At 38.6% G+C, this 18,624-nt stretch overlaps 2 protein-coding genes across 5 annotated transcripts in view; one reads left to right on the forward strand and one right to left on the reverse strand.

The window, feature by feature from the left end:
- mtor (mechanistic target of rapamycin kinase) overlaps positions 1-18,624 on the forward strand; it is an 84,379-nt gene that overhangs the window by 22,271 nt on the left and 43,484 nt on the right. For all 4 annotated transcript variants that reach the window (XM_083554642.1, XM_083554641.1, XM_083554644.1 and 1 more), the window contains 6 exons: positions 642-804; positions 1,196-1,288; positions 1,717-1,863; positions 3,636-3,778; positions 4,547-4,709; positions 6,422-6,567. In XM_083554642.1, coding sequence (XP_083410768.1) covers positions 642-804; positions 1,196-1,288; positions 1,717-1,863; positions 3,636-3,778; positions 4,547-4,709; positions 6,422-6,567 — 855 coding nt within the window. The remainder of the gene's footprint in view (positions 1-641; positions 805-1,195; positions 1,289-1,716; positions 1,864-3,635; positions 3,779-4,546; positions 4,710-6,421; positions 6,568-18,624) is intronic.
- angptl7 (angiopoietin-like 7) lies at positions 12,691-15,132 on the reverse strand. Its single transcript, XM_083554700.1, has 5 exons — positions 14,566-15,132; positions 13,613-13,713; positions 13,341-13,535; positions 13,052-13,247; positions 12,691-12,911 (listed from the first exon to the last, which is right to left on the reverse strand). The coding sequence occupies exons 1-5, from the start codon at positions 14,915-14,917 to the stop codon at positions 12,742-12,744; spliced, it is 1,014 nt and encodes a 337-aa protein (XP_083410826.1). The 5' UTR covers positions 14,918-15,132; the 3' UTR covers positions 12,691-12,741.

Raw genomic sequence — 18,624 nt, forward strand, 5'->3', positions numbered from 1 at the left:
CTTTCCAACTTTGTGTATTTACCTGGTGGTATTTTTTACTTACACCAGTGTCTTTGAAAAGTTTGTTGGCTGTAGATATGTAATCTCAGTGCTAGGCAATAAGATCAGAAGCTATACAGTGGATGTGCTCTCCTCATCAGTAAAAGAGACATCCTTGACAGTCAATCTCTGTTTTGAGGGAACTATAGCAAGTAGGCGATTCCACCGCTTGAAAAAAAGGCCACGTGATGGCGTTGAGAATAAATGCGAATCGGGTGACTGCTTTCTCCCGCATCGGCAAGGGTTCCTGTTATTGGAACTCTCTGATTGAAACACCAGAGCAGTTTGGCCTGCCATCTCATGTCGGCTTCGATATGTCCTCATCACCCTTGAAAGACACTTCAAGCCAAAATAAAAGCACATTTGGAATTAGAATTTTTTTATTAAATTTTTTTTTTGTGTCAAACGAATATATTTGCTCTGTTTCAATTAAATGTCCAACACAAGAAGTCCTTTTTTCGTTTATCTATTTGGCTAAGTGTTATTATTATTTGTTGGAAATATAAAAACGATTCAAACGGCAAATGTTGCAGTGTTGCCAGTGCTTACGGTAAGCGTTAGAAGGCTTTCCAGTTAAAGTTTTTTCTCTGTTTTGACTGCAGGGTTGCTTTGGAAACTTTAGATCGTCTGACCGAGTCCCTAGACTTCACCGACTACGCTTCCAGAATCATCCACCCTATTGTGCGCACTTTGGATGGAACTCCTGAGTTGAGGAGCACAGCAATGGACACCCTGTCCTCTTTAGTTTTCCAGCTTGGTAAAAAGGTACTTGTGCAAACTTGTGCAATTTGTCCACCCATGAATATTCAAACCCCAACGCCAAAGTTTCCGGTGTACCACCGTCCACTGGAAAGCACTTAACGATAATTTGAATAACGTTGGCTGTGTTTCTTACTTTCTTTGTTTCTTTGTTTTTGTTAAAAGTGTGGCTGCTAATAAGAACGGGATGATGTAATTTTCCTTTTTTTCGCCCTTTCCTAACCTCCCCTAAAGACCACTAGAGCTAGCATGTGGCCACCATGTGCACCTTTTGATCATGAAAGCAGGCAGTAGCTTGTCATTTGTGTGCATCAAATAAACTTCATGGCAGCTGTGACACTCTTGAAAACTCCTTTCTCTCCTCCTTTTTTTCTTTTTTCTTTTTTTTTAAACACAGTACCAGATCTTTATTCCTATGGTGAACAAAGTGATGTTAAAGCACCGAATCAACCACCAACGATATGATGTGCTCATCTGCTCCATCGTCAAGGTCAGTGTCCTATAACTTTTCTCCATGACTCTGTATCATTCCTGGCTCCATTCTTGGACCTGTTGACTCTTGTAAACAAGCTAAGATCCCGAAGCAGAACAAACGTCCTGTTGTTTTCACGAGCAGGGTGTTTCCTCGTTTTTTTGGAACCAACTGTTACCCTCTCTTTTTTTTTTTTTTTTTTGCGAGTCATCAGTGACTCCTTACCAGTGAACCCATCCTCAATCCCCAATCCTCCTCTAATTAATGGTCCCCAACCATCTGAAAACAATTTAGCAGTCATCCTTTCCTTCAGACATTACAAAAGATGTATTGCAATATGTTTTGCGCCATTCAGGGCCTCCTTGATTAGGGCAGTGATTTAAGATGTCTATGCAGAAATGTTTATTTTTGCTTATTTATTCATTGTCGTCTTTTCCGTTTCCCAGGGTTACACTTTGGCTGACGAGGAAGAAGACTCGCAGGTTTTCCAGCATCGCCAACTGCGTAGTAGCCAAAGCGACACACTGGAGGGTGGGCCGGTTGAATCGGGTCCGATGAAGAAGTTGCACGTCAGCACGACGGCGCTCCAGAAGGTCAATATAAAGTGTGTGTGAAAAATACCGAGGAACGAACAAACGCGCCATTTCGTTCTCGCGAGCGCTCACAGGCCGACATGTATACAGATGCAGATGGATGAAAAGGTTTCGGTAATCCGACAGATTTCAGCTCTAGGCGAGACTTAATTAAGAACGTCTTGTTCCGGGGAAAATATTTCTCCATGTTCTCTTTCCTGTGCTGAAGCACATCATTTTATTCATCAGATAGCTTAATTGATGGCCAGCCAGTTTTTCTCATAGAAAACGAAATTGTTCTCATACTTTGGGGGACTCTCTGGCAATTTAACAAATCCTATTAAGAGCTTAAAACTTGGTAACCATATCTCTATTATTTTCATTTGTTTGTTCTGGAATGAATAAAGAAAAGCACGCAAGACATGATGTATCTAAGTAACAGTTGCGGTTGCAGCTTTGAAATAACTTCGCTTGTCTGTCTCTCATGAATCATGCCCGGTCATGCACTGTTAGTATTTAGACAGAATGCAAATATTACACTGAGACTTTTATAAGCCATGATGTTCTGGCTTACTGGAAAAAGGTGACGAGGCGTAAGAGCAGTAAAGGGCCGTCGGTGATCGCGCCAAAAAGCACGTTCCATTGTTTCTGTTGCTGGCCAGCGTGCTGCAGTGATTCACAGCTGTCACGTGAAGAATGAGCAGATCTTTCCTTCCTCCTTGTCACCCAAAATCCAGCTGCTCTTTAAGCAACTAGAGAAACAGACACCGTTTGGGCTGTAAACGGCGCCACTTTCTCTTGCTCCAATTTTTGAGACGTTTTCTATATTTGTGGACACAGTCTCAGATTTCTGTTTTGAACAAATTGAAAAATCTCGAACCTTTTTTTATTTGATTTTTTTTCCACAAGGAATAATTTTTGAAGTGTTTTAGCTGTAAAATAAATTCCACTGACTCCCCGATGGCAGCGTTTTAGTGCCATGTTAAAGTCAAACTTACGAGAATAAAGTCGTAGCAATACGAGAATCCTGTAGAAATATTTTGAGAATAAAGTCAAAATTAGGACAATAGTTTTAGTGCATGAGGATAAAATCGATATGTTTTGAGAATGAAGTCGAAATTATGAGAATAAAATCGTGGCCGTACAAAGGGTCATTTAGGGTCGATATCATCATCATCATAGTCTCTCGAGAAACAACATATTGTCTTCGAGTAGCAGTCGGATTTAACCATCGATATTGTACCACTGGTCACCATTTCAACTGAAGGGTCCATTTACTAATTATATCGCCATGCTAACTGCTAAAATAAAGTAGGATTTAACCAAATCCTCCACATCCATTTTATGCAAAACAGCGAAATATTTCTTGCACTTGTGATTTTTAAAAAATTTAAATATTACCACTGTAATCTCGTATTGCTACATTATTCTCATACTGCTACCACCTAATTCTAGTAATTTCGAGTTAATTCTCAAAATATTCTGACTTTATTGTCGTAATCTTCTATAATTATATATAAAAAAAATTTATTAACGTAGTGCTAAAATGCAGTCGTAGGGTTGTACTATTATTCACCTAAAAAAACCCAATTATAATAAATAAATAAATAAGTCAGGCTTGAAATAAATAAACCTTCCCCTGTTGCTATGCTTCATGGACTACACTTTGGAAACCAACTGCCTGAAAAAGCGTTCAAATCCTTGAAGTCTTGATATTTTCTAAGTTGGCTCTGTTTTCAGATCATGTCTCTGAAAGTGTTTACTGTTGACTGAGTGGTTTGTGTGCGCTGTAGGCATGGGGTGCTGCCAGAAAGGTGTCTAAAGACGACTGGCTGGAATGGTTGCGGCGCCTCAGTGTTGTCCTGCTGAAAGAGTCGCCCTCTCCTGCACTGCGCTCCTGTTGGTCCCTCGCCCAGACCTACATTCCACTAGCCAGGTGAATTCTACCGACCTTATGTTTCTGTTAGGGAACTTCTCCCGATAACTGTAGGGCTGAACACCGATCTGATGCATTTTTTTTCTCGGGGTAATTAAAGCCAGATTTGTGTTCATTAGTGTAAAGTCTGTTGTAGGGCTGCAGCTATCGATTATTTTAGTAGTCGAGTATTCTAACGATTACTCCATACATTATCAGAGTAATCGGATAAAAAAGTACTTTTTTTCTTTTAATCAATAATGAGAAAATAAGACAGATCTCTTAAAATGAACAAGTAGTTTGCTTTTCTTTTTATAAAAATTTATATCGGTGAAAACTAAACCCATTTAGTGCGTTTAATAGACATATTACATCAAAATACAAATGCAGTTGCGTTCAACAAGTCCCTCTGCAGTGGCCAGGTTGAGTATCTTATGGGAAAATATTCATTTGATGAAACACATTATTATTCTCCCTCATGTATTTATTTATTATCGTGATGTGGTGTTCTTGTCTCCGGGAAAAGACTCGAGGAATCGTTATAGTCTGTGTCTTTTTGCTATGTTTCGGACAAGTGTATTGTTCTCATCATAGGTGAAACTGGTCGAAATTATTTATATTAAAACCACACCTACTTCTATAGCCAGCTGTAGTTTATACAAAATCTGTATAGTTGCCTACTTTATACATAGTTAATTCAGGAAGGCACTTTCATTTTACCGTCGCTGTACTGTTTTGCTCTTCATAAATGCCCGAATTGACCATTTCTCCTGCGTCTTGCTTCTACAGAGATTTATTCAATGCGGCGTTCCTGTCGTGTTGGTCCGAGCTAAGCGAGGACCAGCAGGACGAGCTGATCCGCAGCATTGAGCTAGCACTCACATCCCAAGACATTGCTGAGGTCACACAGACTCTGCTCAACTTGGCCGAATTCATGGAGCATAGCGACAAGGTCAGTACAATCCTTCAGCTGAAACAATCTTAAATGTCATCGCACTTCTCCTGATCGTGATCAGCATCCCCTGAAATGTTGACCATGCATGCAAACAAGGCGCATTTATTATAGGTTATCTAATATTCCAAATGTACGCAATGTTCTGCTTTATCAGAAGTACAGAGACGAAAAAAGCGCAGCTAGATGGACTCGATTATCATTTTCAGCATGCAGGAACAAGAATGTGGTCTCGTGCAGGACTAAAAGCATATTACAAGCAGAGACGATAATTAGAGAATAAGGACCAGACCAAACTCTTAGTAATGAGACCCAGACAAACCACTATAATGTCAAATACCATAATAATGCGACTCGGTTTAAGTGCTGTTTTCCATTAGCATATAATTTGAAGCAATTGAACAGACTTTTGTTGTATAAGGTTGATATACGCTATATGGACAAAGGTATTGGGAAACGTGGCTTTTCCACAAAGATGGAGGCACACAATTGTGTAGGGTGTCTTTGGTGGCATCAAATGTTTTCGTAAACTTGAACTAGGAGACACAAACCTTTTCCAGCATGAGAATGAACCTGTGCATAAAGTGGATATCTTCATATCCATAAATATATGGTTTAGAGTGGAAGATCTTAAACCTGCTACAACCCTACTGAATACTTTTTAGATTAATTGGAACACTGACTGCAACCCAGACCTCCTCACCCAGACACCACCTGAATAAACACAAATCACCACAAGTACAAACTCTAGAGGAACATCTTCTCAGGAGAGTGGAGATTATTATAACAGCAAATGAGGACTAAATGTGAAATGGGATGTTCAAAAACCACATGCTGACTTATGGTCAGGCGTCCACAAATTTTTAGTTTGTCCATATAATGTACGTTTACTGGAAAAAAGCACATTCAGCAACTGTCCAAGTTTGGTGTTGCCCACTGTAGCATCAAATTCTTGTTCTTGTCTGACAGGAGTAGAACTTGATATTGTACAAGAAATTGATAATCCCGTTTGAGTCCGGTTCCTCTCAAGGTTTCTTCCTCGTGCCATCTCAGGGAGTTTTTCCCTGCCACAGACGCCATTGGCTCACCAATACGCATCCGGTGCGAATCGCAGGAGGTGCTTGACGCGCTTCGAAAAAGAAGACTTCCAGGACACATTCCAGAAGTGGCAGGAACGGCAGGAACATAGTGCTGCTATTATGTGAATTAAACAATTATATAGAAGTCTGAACAGATCTTAGTTCAGACAATAGACAATCATTGTGAGGAAAAATCCAGGACTTTGAACTTCGCAGTTAAAAAAAAAAGACCTGCTCTTTTTCCACACGAACTGTCACATGATTCAATATGTCTTGAAAAGACTTCAAGAACGATGCTAAAATTGATTTCCCTGTCAAAGAAAGAAATTTGAGTTTTCTCGTTAAAATAGTCCTGTTGTAAAACAGCTGATAGAAAAACAGTGCACACAGTTTGAATACTATCCAAAGACATACAGAGATGATGGAGCTCACCTGCTCTATATGTGAAATACGTTATTTTCGGGGGGGTTTTTATGTTAAGGTTCTATGCGTGCAACTGTATGGTGTGTTTCGTTCTTTCGGATCGTCTTTAACTGCCCCTTTGTGCGTATTCTGTTTTGTTTATTACTGTTTCACTATTCTATTTCCATTCATTTATTTTTTTATTTACCATTTTCTACTCTCTCGTTTCAGGGTCCACTTCCGCTGAGGGATGATAACGGAATTGTGCTCCTGGGTGAGAGGGCTGCTAAATGCCGTGCCTATGCCAAGGCTCTGCATTACAAAGAACTCGAATTCCAAAAAGGCCCGTCTCCCCTCATTTTGGAATCTCTTATTAGGTAGGAAAACTGATTCTCTTTACTTTAAGGCATTTGACTGAAGTAGAAGTCATCAGATCTACACACAGTACTTTAGACCACTTTACTGGAACCCATTGCACACTTCCATGCGACATTTCATTTTTTAAAGCTCGCTGGATGCTTTGAGTCTAGTCGCTGCTCAAGATGTGTACCCGAATTCTGAACGTTCAAGTTTCACAAACCTCTCGGACCAGTTTACAAATACCTTTTATGTTTTCCACAAGCTAACGTGAAGCAGTTAAAGAGCCAAACTCAAGAATGTGTCAGGTTTTTTTTTTTTTTTATTTAACACAGCATTCTGCCAACGATCTCTTTTGCTCGACCGTCCAGAAGTTTCATTGTGTTTTTGCTCTCTAAATTTGCGATCTATCCCCCACTCTGATGTAAGGTGAGGAGGCCTGGGGTTCAGTCAGCATTCCAATTTATCCAAAAGGTGTTTTAGTAGGTTTGAGGTCAGAACTCTAAGGCAGGTCACTTGAGGATGCATATAAAGATAACTGTAATTAATTTTTTTTACTATTTCTCACTACAAATTGTATTCTGCATGTACCTATGTTTGTGACGAATGAAAAAATCTTCAATCCATAGCGACAGCGTTAGTTGCTAGCCACTTCCTGTTTAGTGGCTAAAGCTAGCACTATTGATTCTTTTCAACGTTTTCATTTATGGGCAAAACAAATTTATTTTTTGTTTTTATTATTTATTTATTTATTTATTTATTTATTTATTTATTTATTTATTTTAAATACCCCAGTCATTCGTGTATATGTTTTCAAGTAAAAAAAACAAAACAAAACAAAATTCTCAAAGTGCAAGGCGGAGACCAAACAAACTTGAGGTACGCCACTTTATACGCTCTTGAGGAAACGTTTTTTTACGATTTAAACTATGTTCCGAGTGTAAAAAGGATTGCATTTGTGCCGACTTGAAAGCCCTGTACCGAAAAGCTTTAGTCCGAATATGTGTACCATTACACCCCTAATATATCTACAAAACCCAACCTACTAAATAAATATTTAATGTTTGCATGCTTACTGTTATACATTTGGGAAAATGGAGAGATATAGACTTGGAAATAGACACTGAACTACACTGAGCACAGCACTTCTTAAGCTAAAGTGCCCACTCTTTATAAGTATATTATTATGCCTGGCTGCTGGTTTAACATGCATCAGATAGTAGATAAAAATTATAGCCTACTGTGGTGACAGCAAGGACTGAACACATGGAAAATATATTGCATATAGCGTACGAGTCCTGTAAGTCAGAAATCGACATTGGGTTACATTTTAAAATTGCTGCCAAATAACCCACTAAAGCATTCTATATGTTTTAAATAGAATAAGGCTGTTTTCATAGTTATACTGTAGCCAAGGTAACATAGAGATCAAAATGTAGAGATTTCACAAAATAAGAGCTTTAGTCAATTTTTTGTGTAACACTTTGTTTTATAGTGTAATACAGTCATTAAGCCATTCAGGAAGTTTCCTGGGTCTGCTTTGGTATAATTTTTATAATGTAAAATGTTCATATCTTCATAAATAACTAAGACTGAAGTGTCAACTATAACACATGAACACTTTGTCATGTAACACATGGTTATTGTGATGACCGACTTTGACACTAGTGCCTGTGTATGTTTTGGGCAGTTATTTAGATAAGAAATAGAAATAATTAGGATTGTCATATGCCAAAATCTATTTAAAACTGTACGCTTATATCCACACACTATTTTTTTTTGACAGATGTGGTTCATTGGCAGAATTTGAGGTTTGTAAATTGTGGCAGTGGAAACATACAGAAGCGGATATTAGCGATTCGATTTAAATCCCCGAGAAAGCTGACTCATCATTGTTTTGAGGTTCAAGAAGTAGAGACTGAAATAAAGCCGTAAAGAGGCCATAAAATAAACAGAAACGTACATGAAGTCATAAAATAACTCGCTACCAGCTTCATGTCTCAATACTTAAAAACATCCATTGTAACAAGAATATCCCGTTTCATGCTTCACTGGAATTCGTTCCAGATGCAATCCGGATGAAACCCTTAAGTACATTGCGTCTTGGTATTACAAATAAATAAAAGCAAATAATAAATTATGTCTATATATAAATAAGCGGGAATCAAAGAGCTCCCTTTATACGCTGAATGATAAACCGCAATTATGTCACTGAAGTCAAGAACCAAGAAAAACAGCACTCTTTTTGCTACAGGACAGGATTTGCATGACATTAGCACAAGTGTAACTTTTCCATATATGTTTATGAAGATTACAAATAACTTTAGTACAGTATTATTAATATAAAATAAATGCGATATGGCCTGAAGTGGATTCTTGAGGGGCAGCTTTGTCATTTGAAAGGTATCATTTAGGACTAGTGTTCTCAGCTGTTCTTTTTTTTTTTTTTTTTTTTACAAGAAATTCACTCATAGACATAGGAAAAACTATTTTTTCAAATACAGCGGTCCCCCAGAACTCACAAGGGTTATTCTAAGAACCCCCCCACAGCCCCTATGGTACCTTAGTGAATTCATCTAGACATTGTCACTTTAATACAATAATGTGTTTTAAAAAATTTTTCTAAAATTTGTTAGTGAAAACATAGTTTCAAATGTTATTCCTAACATTCCTAAACATTCGGTCCCCCAAGTTTAAGATAATCCGCAACTTGCTGTTAGGTTCCAACTGAGAACCCGCAAATTTTTTTTCCGAACCGCGAGTTTCGAACCGCGAATTATCGGGTTGAATGTATATGAGAGACCAACACGTGAATGTAAAATATTTGAAGGAAAACACAAGATGCGATGTGCTGTTGTCGGACGTCCATGTCGAGGCACATCCCAGAGTGTTTTATAACTTTTATTCCACAGACACAAGTCACACTCTTTAACCCTACCAAACTTACTTTTACGAAAGTGCTGACACGTGTGGCATAAATATGATCCAAAATATTTAACAAAAGTGAAATATGTAAATTTAGTAGGCAGGCAGGACAGCTCTTAATACGTGACTGTCTAGATGGAAGACTTGTATTAGTGTCTGCAAGCGGTTCTCACACTGCACTGTAGAAACGGAGAGAAATGTATTTCGGTCAGAGACAGCCGTGGGAAATGCCACACAACCCTCAAGTGTATGGAGGAGAAGCTACCTAAGGTTATGTAATAATTATTATTTTTTTAATGGTCAACAGCTGTTGTTTTTTTTTTTTTTTTCGTAACAATCTTTTAGGCCATGATTTCATAAAACTTTAGGGACACTCTTATCTACATTTTGGAATAGTTTATTTTTAATGAAAAAAAACAAACAAACAAACAAAAAAAAAAACCTCTTAACTATCTACAGTATCTCACAAAAGTGAGTACACCCCTCACATTTCCACAACTATTTTATTTTGTTTCTTAAGGGACAATACTAGTCAGTGTGCAGCTTATGTAGCAGTATACCTTTTAATGTACTCTAAAAAATAACTCCACATACAGCCATAATTAAATAGCTGGCAACAAAAATGAGTACACCCTAAGTGAGAAATAGTGTCAATATGTGTAAATATGTTGTGTGAGCACCATAGTTATGTAGCACTGCCTTAATCCTCCTGAGCATGAGATTCAACAGTTCTGACCTCAATCCTATTGAACACCTTTGGGATGAATTGGAATGCTGACTTCACCCCAGGCCTCCTCACCTCACCTACAACAGTACCTGACTTTACTAACACCCTTCTGACTGAATGAAATCAGATCTCCAGAAGCACACTCCAGAATCTAGTGGAACACTTTCTTAGTAGAGTGGAGGTTATCCTAACAGCAAATGGGAACTAAATAGATTGAAACTAGATGCATTAATTATATCTTTTCTCATCCCGTGTTGACAGTAAAGAAAAATATCCAAATATTAAATTATTTCGCATGTCATTGAGCACATGTCACAGACTGACAATCACTGATTGTTGATTGGTTGGCCATTCACAGGAAGCTTCGAATCTCAGGTCAAATCTGAACTTTGCACAGTGATATTTAAATAGTCGACAATTTTTATTTATTTATTTTTATAATCTTGTATTAAGCGAGATAAAGAGGGCAGTCACGTATCTACTGCCTTTCCTGGTAGTGAACGTCGCATCACCATGCTGTGTACCCAGAAGTCTGACTTAGAATTTTCCAGTAATTTTAATACAACTGTTTTGTGTCTACATTTCCCTACAAATCCAGTCATTCTTGACTCACTGTTCAGGTTCACGCAGCATATTTGCTGAGGCCTTTACACACGATAAAAAAATTGTTTTACTGGAATAATGTTTAAGCAGGGAATTAGTACTGTAATACAGGAAATAAAACAGATAATCAGAGACAAATTTATTACAAAATTTCTCTTAGTTGATAATAGTGACTATTTCCTTAGTTACAGCATTTAACGTGGCCCTTTGTCACTTATAATTTTTTTTTACTGAAGTTTCATTTAGTGAACAGGATTACACCTTCGCTTAGAAATATACATTCAGCCCTACATTAACATTCGGTCAAAATATTTGCCAGTGAATGCCGCTGAACTCACCAGATGCTTCCTGAATGAAACGTGTGGTTATTTGACACTTTATTTCATTTGAACTAGTGCTGGTAGAATACACTTATTTTTTATTTTAATAATTGATTTTAAGTTTATGGTGGATTAAGTGTGACATACATCATGTAGAAATATTGTATGTGCTCACTGGATTTAATTTATATCGTGCCAAGGGTCATGTTGAGTCCAAGTGCTTATGTCATAATGTGTAAAAAATGAGTGCATTTCATTCAGGAAGCTTGCTGAGGGAAACTGTCATTAAGATGATAAATAACGTAGAGAAAACTGAATAAATGACTTGCAAATGCCTTCTGTCAAATGCGTCACGGTCGATACTAATCCGTACACCGCAAATCGGAACTCGCTTTTAAACCTCATAAACCTTTTTTACTTTGAAACCAGTTTTTATTGCGAACCTAATTAGCAGCTAAGGTTGAGCCTGTGCTTCCTTCTGGTGCACAATTAAAGGAACAAACCTCAGCAGCCTTTAGAAGACTGTGTGATGGATGGCTTTCTGAAACCGAGTGCAGCTACCAGGAAACTGCACATATGCCGGTAAAAGGTCAAGCCAGGCCGCATAGTTCGTGTTGCTTTGACCTCACAGGATTCCTGAAGACGTGTTTTTTAGAACACTGTGAACGCATAGGCGGAATAACCGAACGGCATTATCGTCTCATGAAGTGTTTTCAATTGGTCACTTGCTTTATTTTATATATCACAGTGTCTGATGAATCCGATTAGACATTTTCTAAGGACTCATTACATCATAACAGAGAGTCTACTAAGCTGAACATGTGAGGAATTTGGCTGCTAGTGACCCCAACAAATGGGTTTTATGGTTCTTAATAAAAAAAAGGTGGTTACGTTCAAGCTGAAGTCTCACACAGATGCTTAGATTTCATCCTGTTTGTGACAAACTAGTGACAATTGGACCTCGGATGAAGGGACTCATGTTTGAACATGGTGATGTGAAACCTAAGAACTATGTGCAATACAGTGAGATGTAGAGTAGTTGTATTTGGTTGGTTTGTTGTTGTTGTTTTTTGTTTTGTTTGGTTTTAACAAGCCCAGGTGAAATAGTAGTTCATTTTTAGTGACAGGACGACAAAAAGAGAAACACCATTATTTTTTTAAAAATACAATTTAATTCATCATTCAATTGTTTATATAGAACTGTACACATTTTACATTTTACACAATTCAGTGTAATCGATCAGTCAATTTACTAAAAGTAAAGTGAAGTTTTAGCGACTGTCTGTCAGATTTTTTTTCATATTCTAAAATAAGGCCTACTCCATTTAAAGGCATGACGAGACAATTAAGAGGCACAGTTCTTACTCATTGATCAATCTAGAAAGAGAAGTTCAGAGAAAATAAAAATATCTGAGATAAATATCCAAAACAACAGCACTTTACAATCATACATCGCTTCTCAAACATTCAGTCCAGAAACATTCTGTAAAAAAGAAAGAAAGAAAGAAACGCATAGAGATTTTTTTGCTTTTTTTTACCCAGGTAAATGCAGAAGGCATTAGTGTGTATTGCATAAGGTTTGCAGGTGATTATGGTAAGCAAGGACAGATAATTTAACTTTAAGGCTTGAAATCCTGGGGTCGGATTTTCATCTCCACCCGTTTGAGGGAGTAGTTTGGTCCGTGCCAACCATACCAAGTGATGCCATCCGTGTTCTTGGTGTGCATCCCCTGGCGATGGAATGCACCATTCAGGTTCGAATCTGTGCAGCAGTTGTACCAATAGCCACCTGTAAAAAAAATGTAAAATAATAATAAAAAAAATAAATGTAAAAAAAAAAAAAAAAAACCCTTTGTTTTCTGCAAAAAAAAAAAAAAAAAATTTTGCCTTATTTTTATTTTTTATTACCAGTGTCTACTGGTGTCTTACCTTTGCGAAGTTGGGCACAGTCGTCCACGCACTTGTCATTGTCCTTGTTCTTGGTGCTGAAATTGGTGTTGTTGTGGTAACGGAGCGAGTCCCCAGCATTCCCAGTGTAGTTGGCAATAAAAAGCCTGTAGCTGTTTAGCTCATTGCTCAGTGTGAAGAAACCATACTGGGCATAACGTGTTGCCCCCTCCCAGTCCTGAAACGGTTAACAGATAGCAACTTTAAGCAAAATATTCAACATTTATTAAAAACTTACGGTAAAATAAATTGCGTTATTCGCAGCTCTGACCTCCAGCTCAATGCGGAGAACTGTGGCCTGGCGGGTTAGACGGAAGATGTTCTCGTTGCCAAGCCAGAAGTCCCCATTAATCGTCCCAAAGCCATTCTTGTACTGTTTCCAATCCCGCTCGAAGCTGGTCAGACCTACTCTGCGTCTCTGGATGACTGTCCATCCACCTCCATTTTTCTCCATATCGCAGAACACCTGAACACAACAATTTTAGTAATTGCACAGTCATTAAAGGCAACATGCCGTCAAACGCAGAGTTATTAATAACGTACCTCCAGTTCAGGTGTTCCCAGAAACTCATCTCTGGGCAATTTGTAAACCCCAGAAATTCTGTAGTTTCTGTTGTACAGGGACGCACAGTCATAGGTTGCATCTGGAAGGGGGAATAAATCAGAAGGGCGCTGTTAGAACATTTGGAACGGTTCAAACAAGTCATATGAGTTTGCTTCCAGTATGATTTAATTCCACATGGTACTGTCTGGCTTTTATAACCTAATAGCACATTATTCATTACACTTGAAGGTTGCAGTTTAGGAATGAATCTAGCTAGTTAAAGAGGAAAATTTATTGGGTCCACTTGGAGCCCTACAGTGGTTTGTGCATTTAGAAACACAATTTCTGACAAAGCTCCTCTGTGCTTACAGAACTAATGGGAAAGAAAGAACATAGTTAGACGCCAACTAAGTTTACTGCACGGTTAGGCATAAGGTCTGCCACCGATTATTAGTGTGGCGGACACTAAACATCATTTACGAGACACCGTATTTTTGATGGAACAGAAAGGTTTTCTTTATAGGCATTCTTGTATGTCATGTGTTATGAACACATTCAGAGTTGTTTCATGGTCACAGTTCTTCTGCACAATTTGATCACTACCCCTTTGTAATCGAAATATAATCTTATAGATCCAAAACTGCACATTTGCAATCGGGGTGTGAATCTTGCTATTCAGTTGTAATTCTATAACTTAATAATTGGATATCAAACAAATAAAGAAGGTACAGACCAAACACATGAAGAGTGTGATATAAATCTATGTTTTTCTTTTGTTTTTTTTTGTTGTTGTGTAAAAGAAAACAGTGCCTGTGTCATTTCAAATGTTTTCCCATCAACCTGTGAAGCATCTTAATAAGCATTCTCTTTATAGTCTTTGGTTACACAGTAGCAACGTTTATTTATTAATTTTTTTATATAAAAAGTATTTTTTTCCCCATAATTTTCTTACCTAAATTGGTTTGTGTAGAACCCTGTGTGGCTTGAAGCTGCATAATGTCCACGCGGTTGGTGATCTCTGAATACTTACTTTCGGCTTCAGTTACTCTGGCCTCCTGTAGCTGATTCAATTTTTCTATCTCCACCACTTGCTTCACTAAGCTCATCCGATCTAACTCCTGCTTCCTGCTCAGCTCCTCCAGCAGGCTGGTGAGGTTGGCTACCTGTACCTTCAAGGCTCGCATGTCATCGCAGCACTGCATCTTTGTCGTTTTTGGTGGAGCCGCATACTTCTTTGGGTTCTGAGCCCACGTCAGGCCTAGCACTAAAAGAAAAACTGCAGCGGAGATGACCCGTGTCCTCATTATAGCTCTCAAGACAGTGGCTATGGTCTCTCGTAGCAAAGATGCAAGTTGCTCCTGGTGGCGTCTCTCGTACGGATAACAAGTCCCTAGGAGGTGCGAGTGGAAACTCGGACTGCTGCTGTTTTTTTTTTTTTTTTTAATTTCTTCTTCTTTTTTTCTATCAGCTGGTCTTCCAGGGCCTTTGCTTTCTTTCTCTCTCTCTCTCTCTCTCTCTCTATCTCTCTCTCTGTCTCTCTCTCTCTTCTCTAGCTCAAGGTCTGCAGTGGCCACATCTTAAATATCTTTACATCTGTGCCCTCCCCTTTTGGTCCAACTCGCATTCACCGACACCCCACCACTACCTACACCACTCCCTGGGCTTGAAGCCTGTCCGCCCTCTCACTGCTCTCTCACTCTTACAGACACATGGTCACGCACGAGCACACACACACACACACACACACACACACACACACACACACACACACCCACGGACATTCTGTCTTTTATTCTATTACTCTCTCCCACTGTCCTCCACCCCCTCTTTCCTCTCTACAGTCCCACCCTGAGTCCAGCTCAGTTTTTATCAGGTGTGCTGTTTGTTTGGACTCTTAGCCATATTTAGTATTCCGAGCACCCAAAATAGCACAAAATCGCGTTAAATGAAAATTCTGTCCCAGATCCCCGGAGATCACGTTCAAGATTATTATGGACGTTGTATTTAACACACCTTTATTATCAATAGAAAGAATCTTGCAAGATCAGTAACGAGAAAACAGTTCTTCATATCGCAGTTGTCTCTCGCAAGTTGAAATTACACCACATTACATACAAGGGAAAAAAAAAAGTGCTCATGTACCCGAGCTGATAATTGTGCGTTATATTTGGCAGTCTACTGTGTTCGGGACAGACTTATGGTGGGCTTGAATTACACTATACTAGGTGCTAAACATTCCAGTGACATCACTGCTTTCTATACCTCCTGATTGTTATTTATCACATATAGTGCAGACAACAAAAGAAAACAGATGTGAACTCAGTAGCCGGCTCCAGAAAACTGCTTAAAGAGTGATAGATGTGCTAATAATAGTAATGTTAATAACTCACTTGCAGGAAAATCACAGTGTCCCAAGAGGGAAGCAGAACGGCTTAGCAGGGACGTGTGTGTGCATGTGGGCAAATGAATGCTAAGGTGTCTGGGGCAGGAAACCCCCCACCTTAAGGTCCTACCCAACTGTTTTATTATTGGTGTCCAGAAAGACTAAGCTGCACTGTTCACTACATCTGTATACAATTTTTGTCTTTGCTTGGGTCCTTTGTTTCTTACTTGCAACCCAGGTATAGTTTTTTTTTTTTTGTTTGTTTGTTTTTGCTTAAACTTTAAAAACCAGTATTGACTAATATTTTCATCTGAGATGAGAATGAATATAAATAAAATTAATTCAATAATTAGGATTTGTATTTTCTTTGTAAGAATGCCATTATTTAATAAGAAATTAAGTTTTGCTATTATTAGAATATCACTCAAAACATAGAAATAGGGGGGGATTTTTTTATTTGTATTTATTCAGGTAACAAAATCCCTTTCCTCTATTCCCCTGGTATGCTTCAAACATGTCTTATGTGGTTTCTGGTCTAGTTATTTTCTCAGTATGTCATTGTTATAAGTTTGTCCCTCCTTGGATTGAGGGCTTAGATGCTTTAGTGAACCACAGAGCTACTGTATATATCCACACTTGACCACATGACTAAAAGGACTCTAGTGACCCCAATGGAAGGTACAAAAATGACTGTGTACCCTGACAGGATCAGGATCAACCCTGGGAGTCTCGTCCCCAGATGAGTGCCTGGTGACAGGGGCCACTCTACGAATCCAGTTGGTCTCAGCTCAAAATGGCAACATTGAGCCATGTTGCTGGCGCACCACCTACAAAGTGAAGGCCAGGTGAGGTGGCAGTTAGGAAGCAGTGATATAAGGTTCAGTCATAGACAAACTGTTTTTTGTAGTTAAAAATTAATTCAGAAATGTGGAATTGTGCTGCACTATTGAAGAAACAGCATGAATTAGTGTGCAAGATGAAAAGCTATGGACCAGATTTTGTCTGCCTTAAATCCACACACAGGACTGTCTTTAATAACCACTGTCTCGATCAAGGGCGGGGTCTCTGTCAGGTGATAGGTCTCAGACAGGTGAAGGGAAACTCATCCTTCTCAGGATAAAAGCTTCACAGTTTTAGAATGACTATGTTTCATGCACTATATAGCAGTTTGCCATATCCAGACTGCTTGGATAGTTTGCAGCAGAGCTGTCAAGAGTACAACTGCAATAGTGCTCCTAGTGGAATGGTGGTGATACCAGGAGGGGTGTAATGATTGGCCATAATGGCCTTATGGATATGAAATTTTGTGGTTGATTTGTATTAGATTTCGGTGCGAGCCAGACACAGGAGTATATTTACTATTAACAAACACAATTTATTTTTTTTTTTTCTAGATTTTTTGCATAGGATAGCTACAGTTGTTCAACCCAGGAGAGAATTTCTGGGTTGCTTAGGGGCATCTTGCAGAAGCTTTGCTTAGATTACTTGATCATCCATGACCAAAATAAACTTCTTCTTTGTATTATATGAGGTCAAGGACATTGTTTCTGAATTCATATACTTCTAATCATAAAGGGCAGCTGCAAGAAGCTTTGGCCAGAGGTCAAGGGAAGTTTGATGAGAGACATTCTGAATAATACTCATGAAGGGGTCTGCGAGATTTAACTGAATATTTTAAAAGAACTGGATATAATTGTGGTTATATTGTTAAATGAAGGTCTGGGGAAGTGCCTCTAGACTGGCAATTTAAGATTGTGGCCTTTCAAAGTTCAGAAGATGGCAACAGTGATCTTGTTGTCTGACAAATTTTTGTATTGGTAGTTAAGGAGTTTGGGGTATTTAGGTGTTACTTTACTAGGTGCTACATTATTTGATCCATTCTCTATTTTTATGCACTTTGAGTTGCCTGTATTCTTGGTGTAACGTTAAGGAAGGAGGAAGTTGGGCTTTATGAAGGGTTTGGTTTTTTCTCCATGGCTGTTTGTAGTTTTCATTGACAGGCAGTCAAGATGCTGCCAAGTTCGGAGAGATGTATAGTATGGGGGACTATAGATAGCGTTTTTTATTATTTGCAGATGATGTTATGCCGTTGGCGCCGTCTGAAGTCGACGACTTTAAGTGGAGCACTTGAACATTTCACTACAGTTTGAAGCAGCTGGGATGAAAATCAGCACGGTCGAGTTGAAGGAATCTTTTTTTTTTTTTTTTTTTTTTGGGAGGAATCTCTCATATATGGCTAATTGCTAGTCATGGAATGAGTGATTGTTCAGTAGTATTCTGACTTAATGAAGTATTATTGACTACCATCTTGACTGTAATTTTCTTTGGTATAGAATATATGTTTTTTCTTTTTACTATGTCTATATAGGATTATATTAGCTTATGTGCCTTATTAAGTTATGAAAACTTCACCAGTCAGACATTATTTCTGTTGCTGCATGCTATTCTCATCCTGAGTAAATTCAGTTAGATCATGTCCACATCCAGAGGCTCATATGCTGCTACCAAGGCACACTGTAGTTGCAAATAGTGGAGAGATATGATCTGGAATACCGCCATGCCCCCTGGGCCACACAGAATTCATCAGTAAAGTACATTCTTGGAATGTGGGGAGAAAGAACACATTAA

This window comes from Silurus aristotelis (genome assembly GCF_946808225.1).
Source record: "Silurus aristotelis genome assembly, chromosome: 11".
Classification (NCBI taxonomy): Eukaryota; Metazoa; Chordata; class Actinopteri; order Siluriformes; family Siluridae; genus Silurus; species Silurus aristotelis.

Bases quoted from the DNA above. Each gene is read 5' to 3' on its own strand.
- angptl7 (XM_083554700.1), bottom strand. From the start codon at position 14,917: ATGAGGACACGGGTCATCTCCGCTGCAGTTTTTCTTTTAGTGCTAGGC. The intron at 13,536-13,612 runs GTACGTTATTAA...TGTTGTGTTCAG, and splicing joins TGGGAACACCTGAACTGGAG to GTGTTCTGCGATATGGAGAA. The intron at 13,248-13,340 runs GTCAGAGCTGCG...TAACCGTTTCAG, and splicing joins TTCTCCGCATTGAGCTGGAG to GACTGGGAGGGGGCAACACG.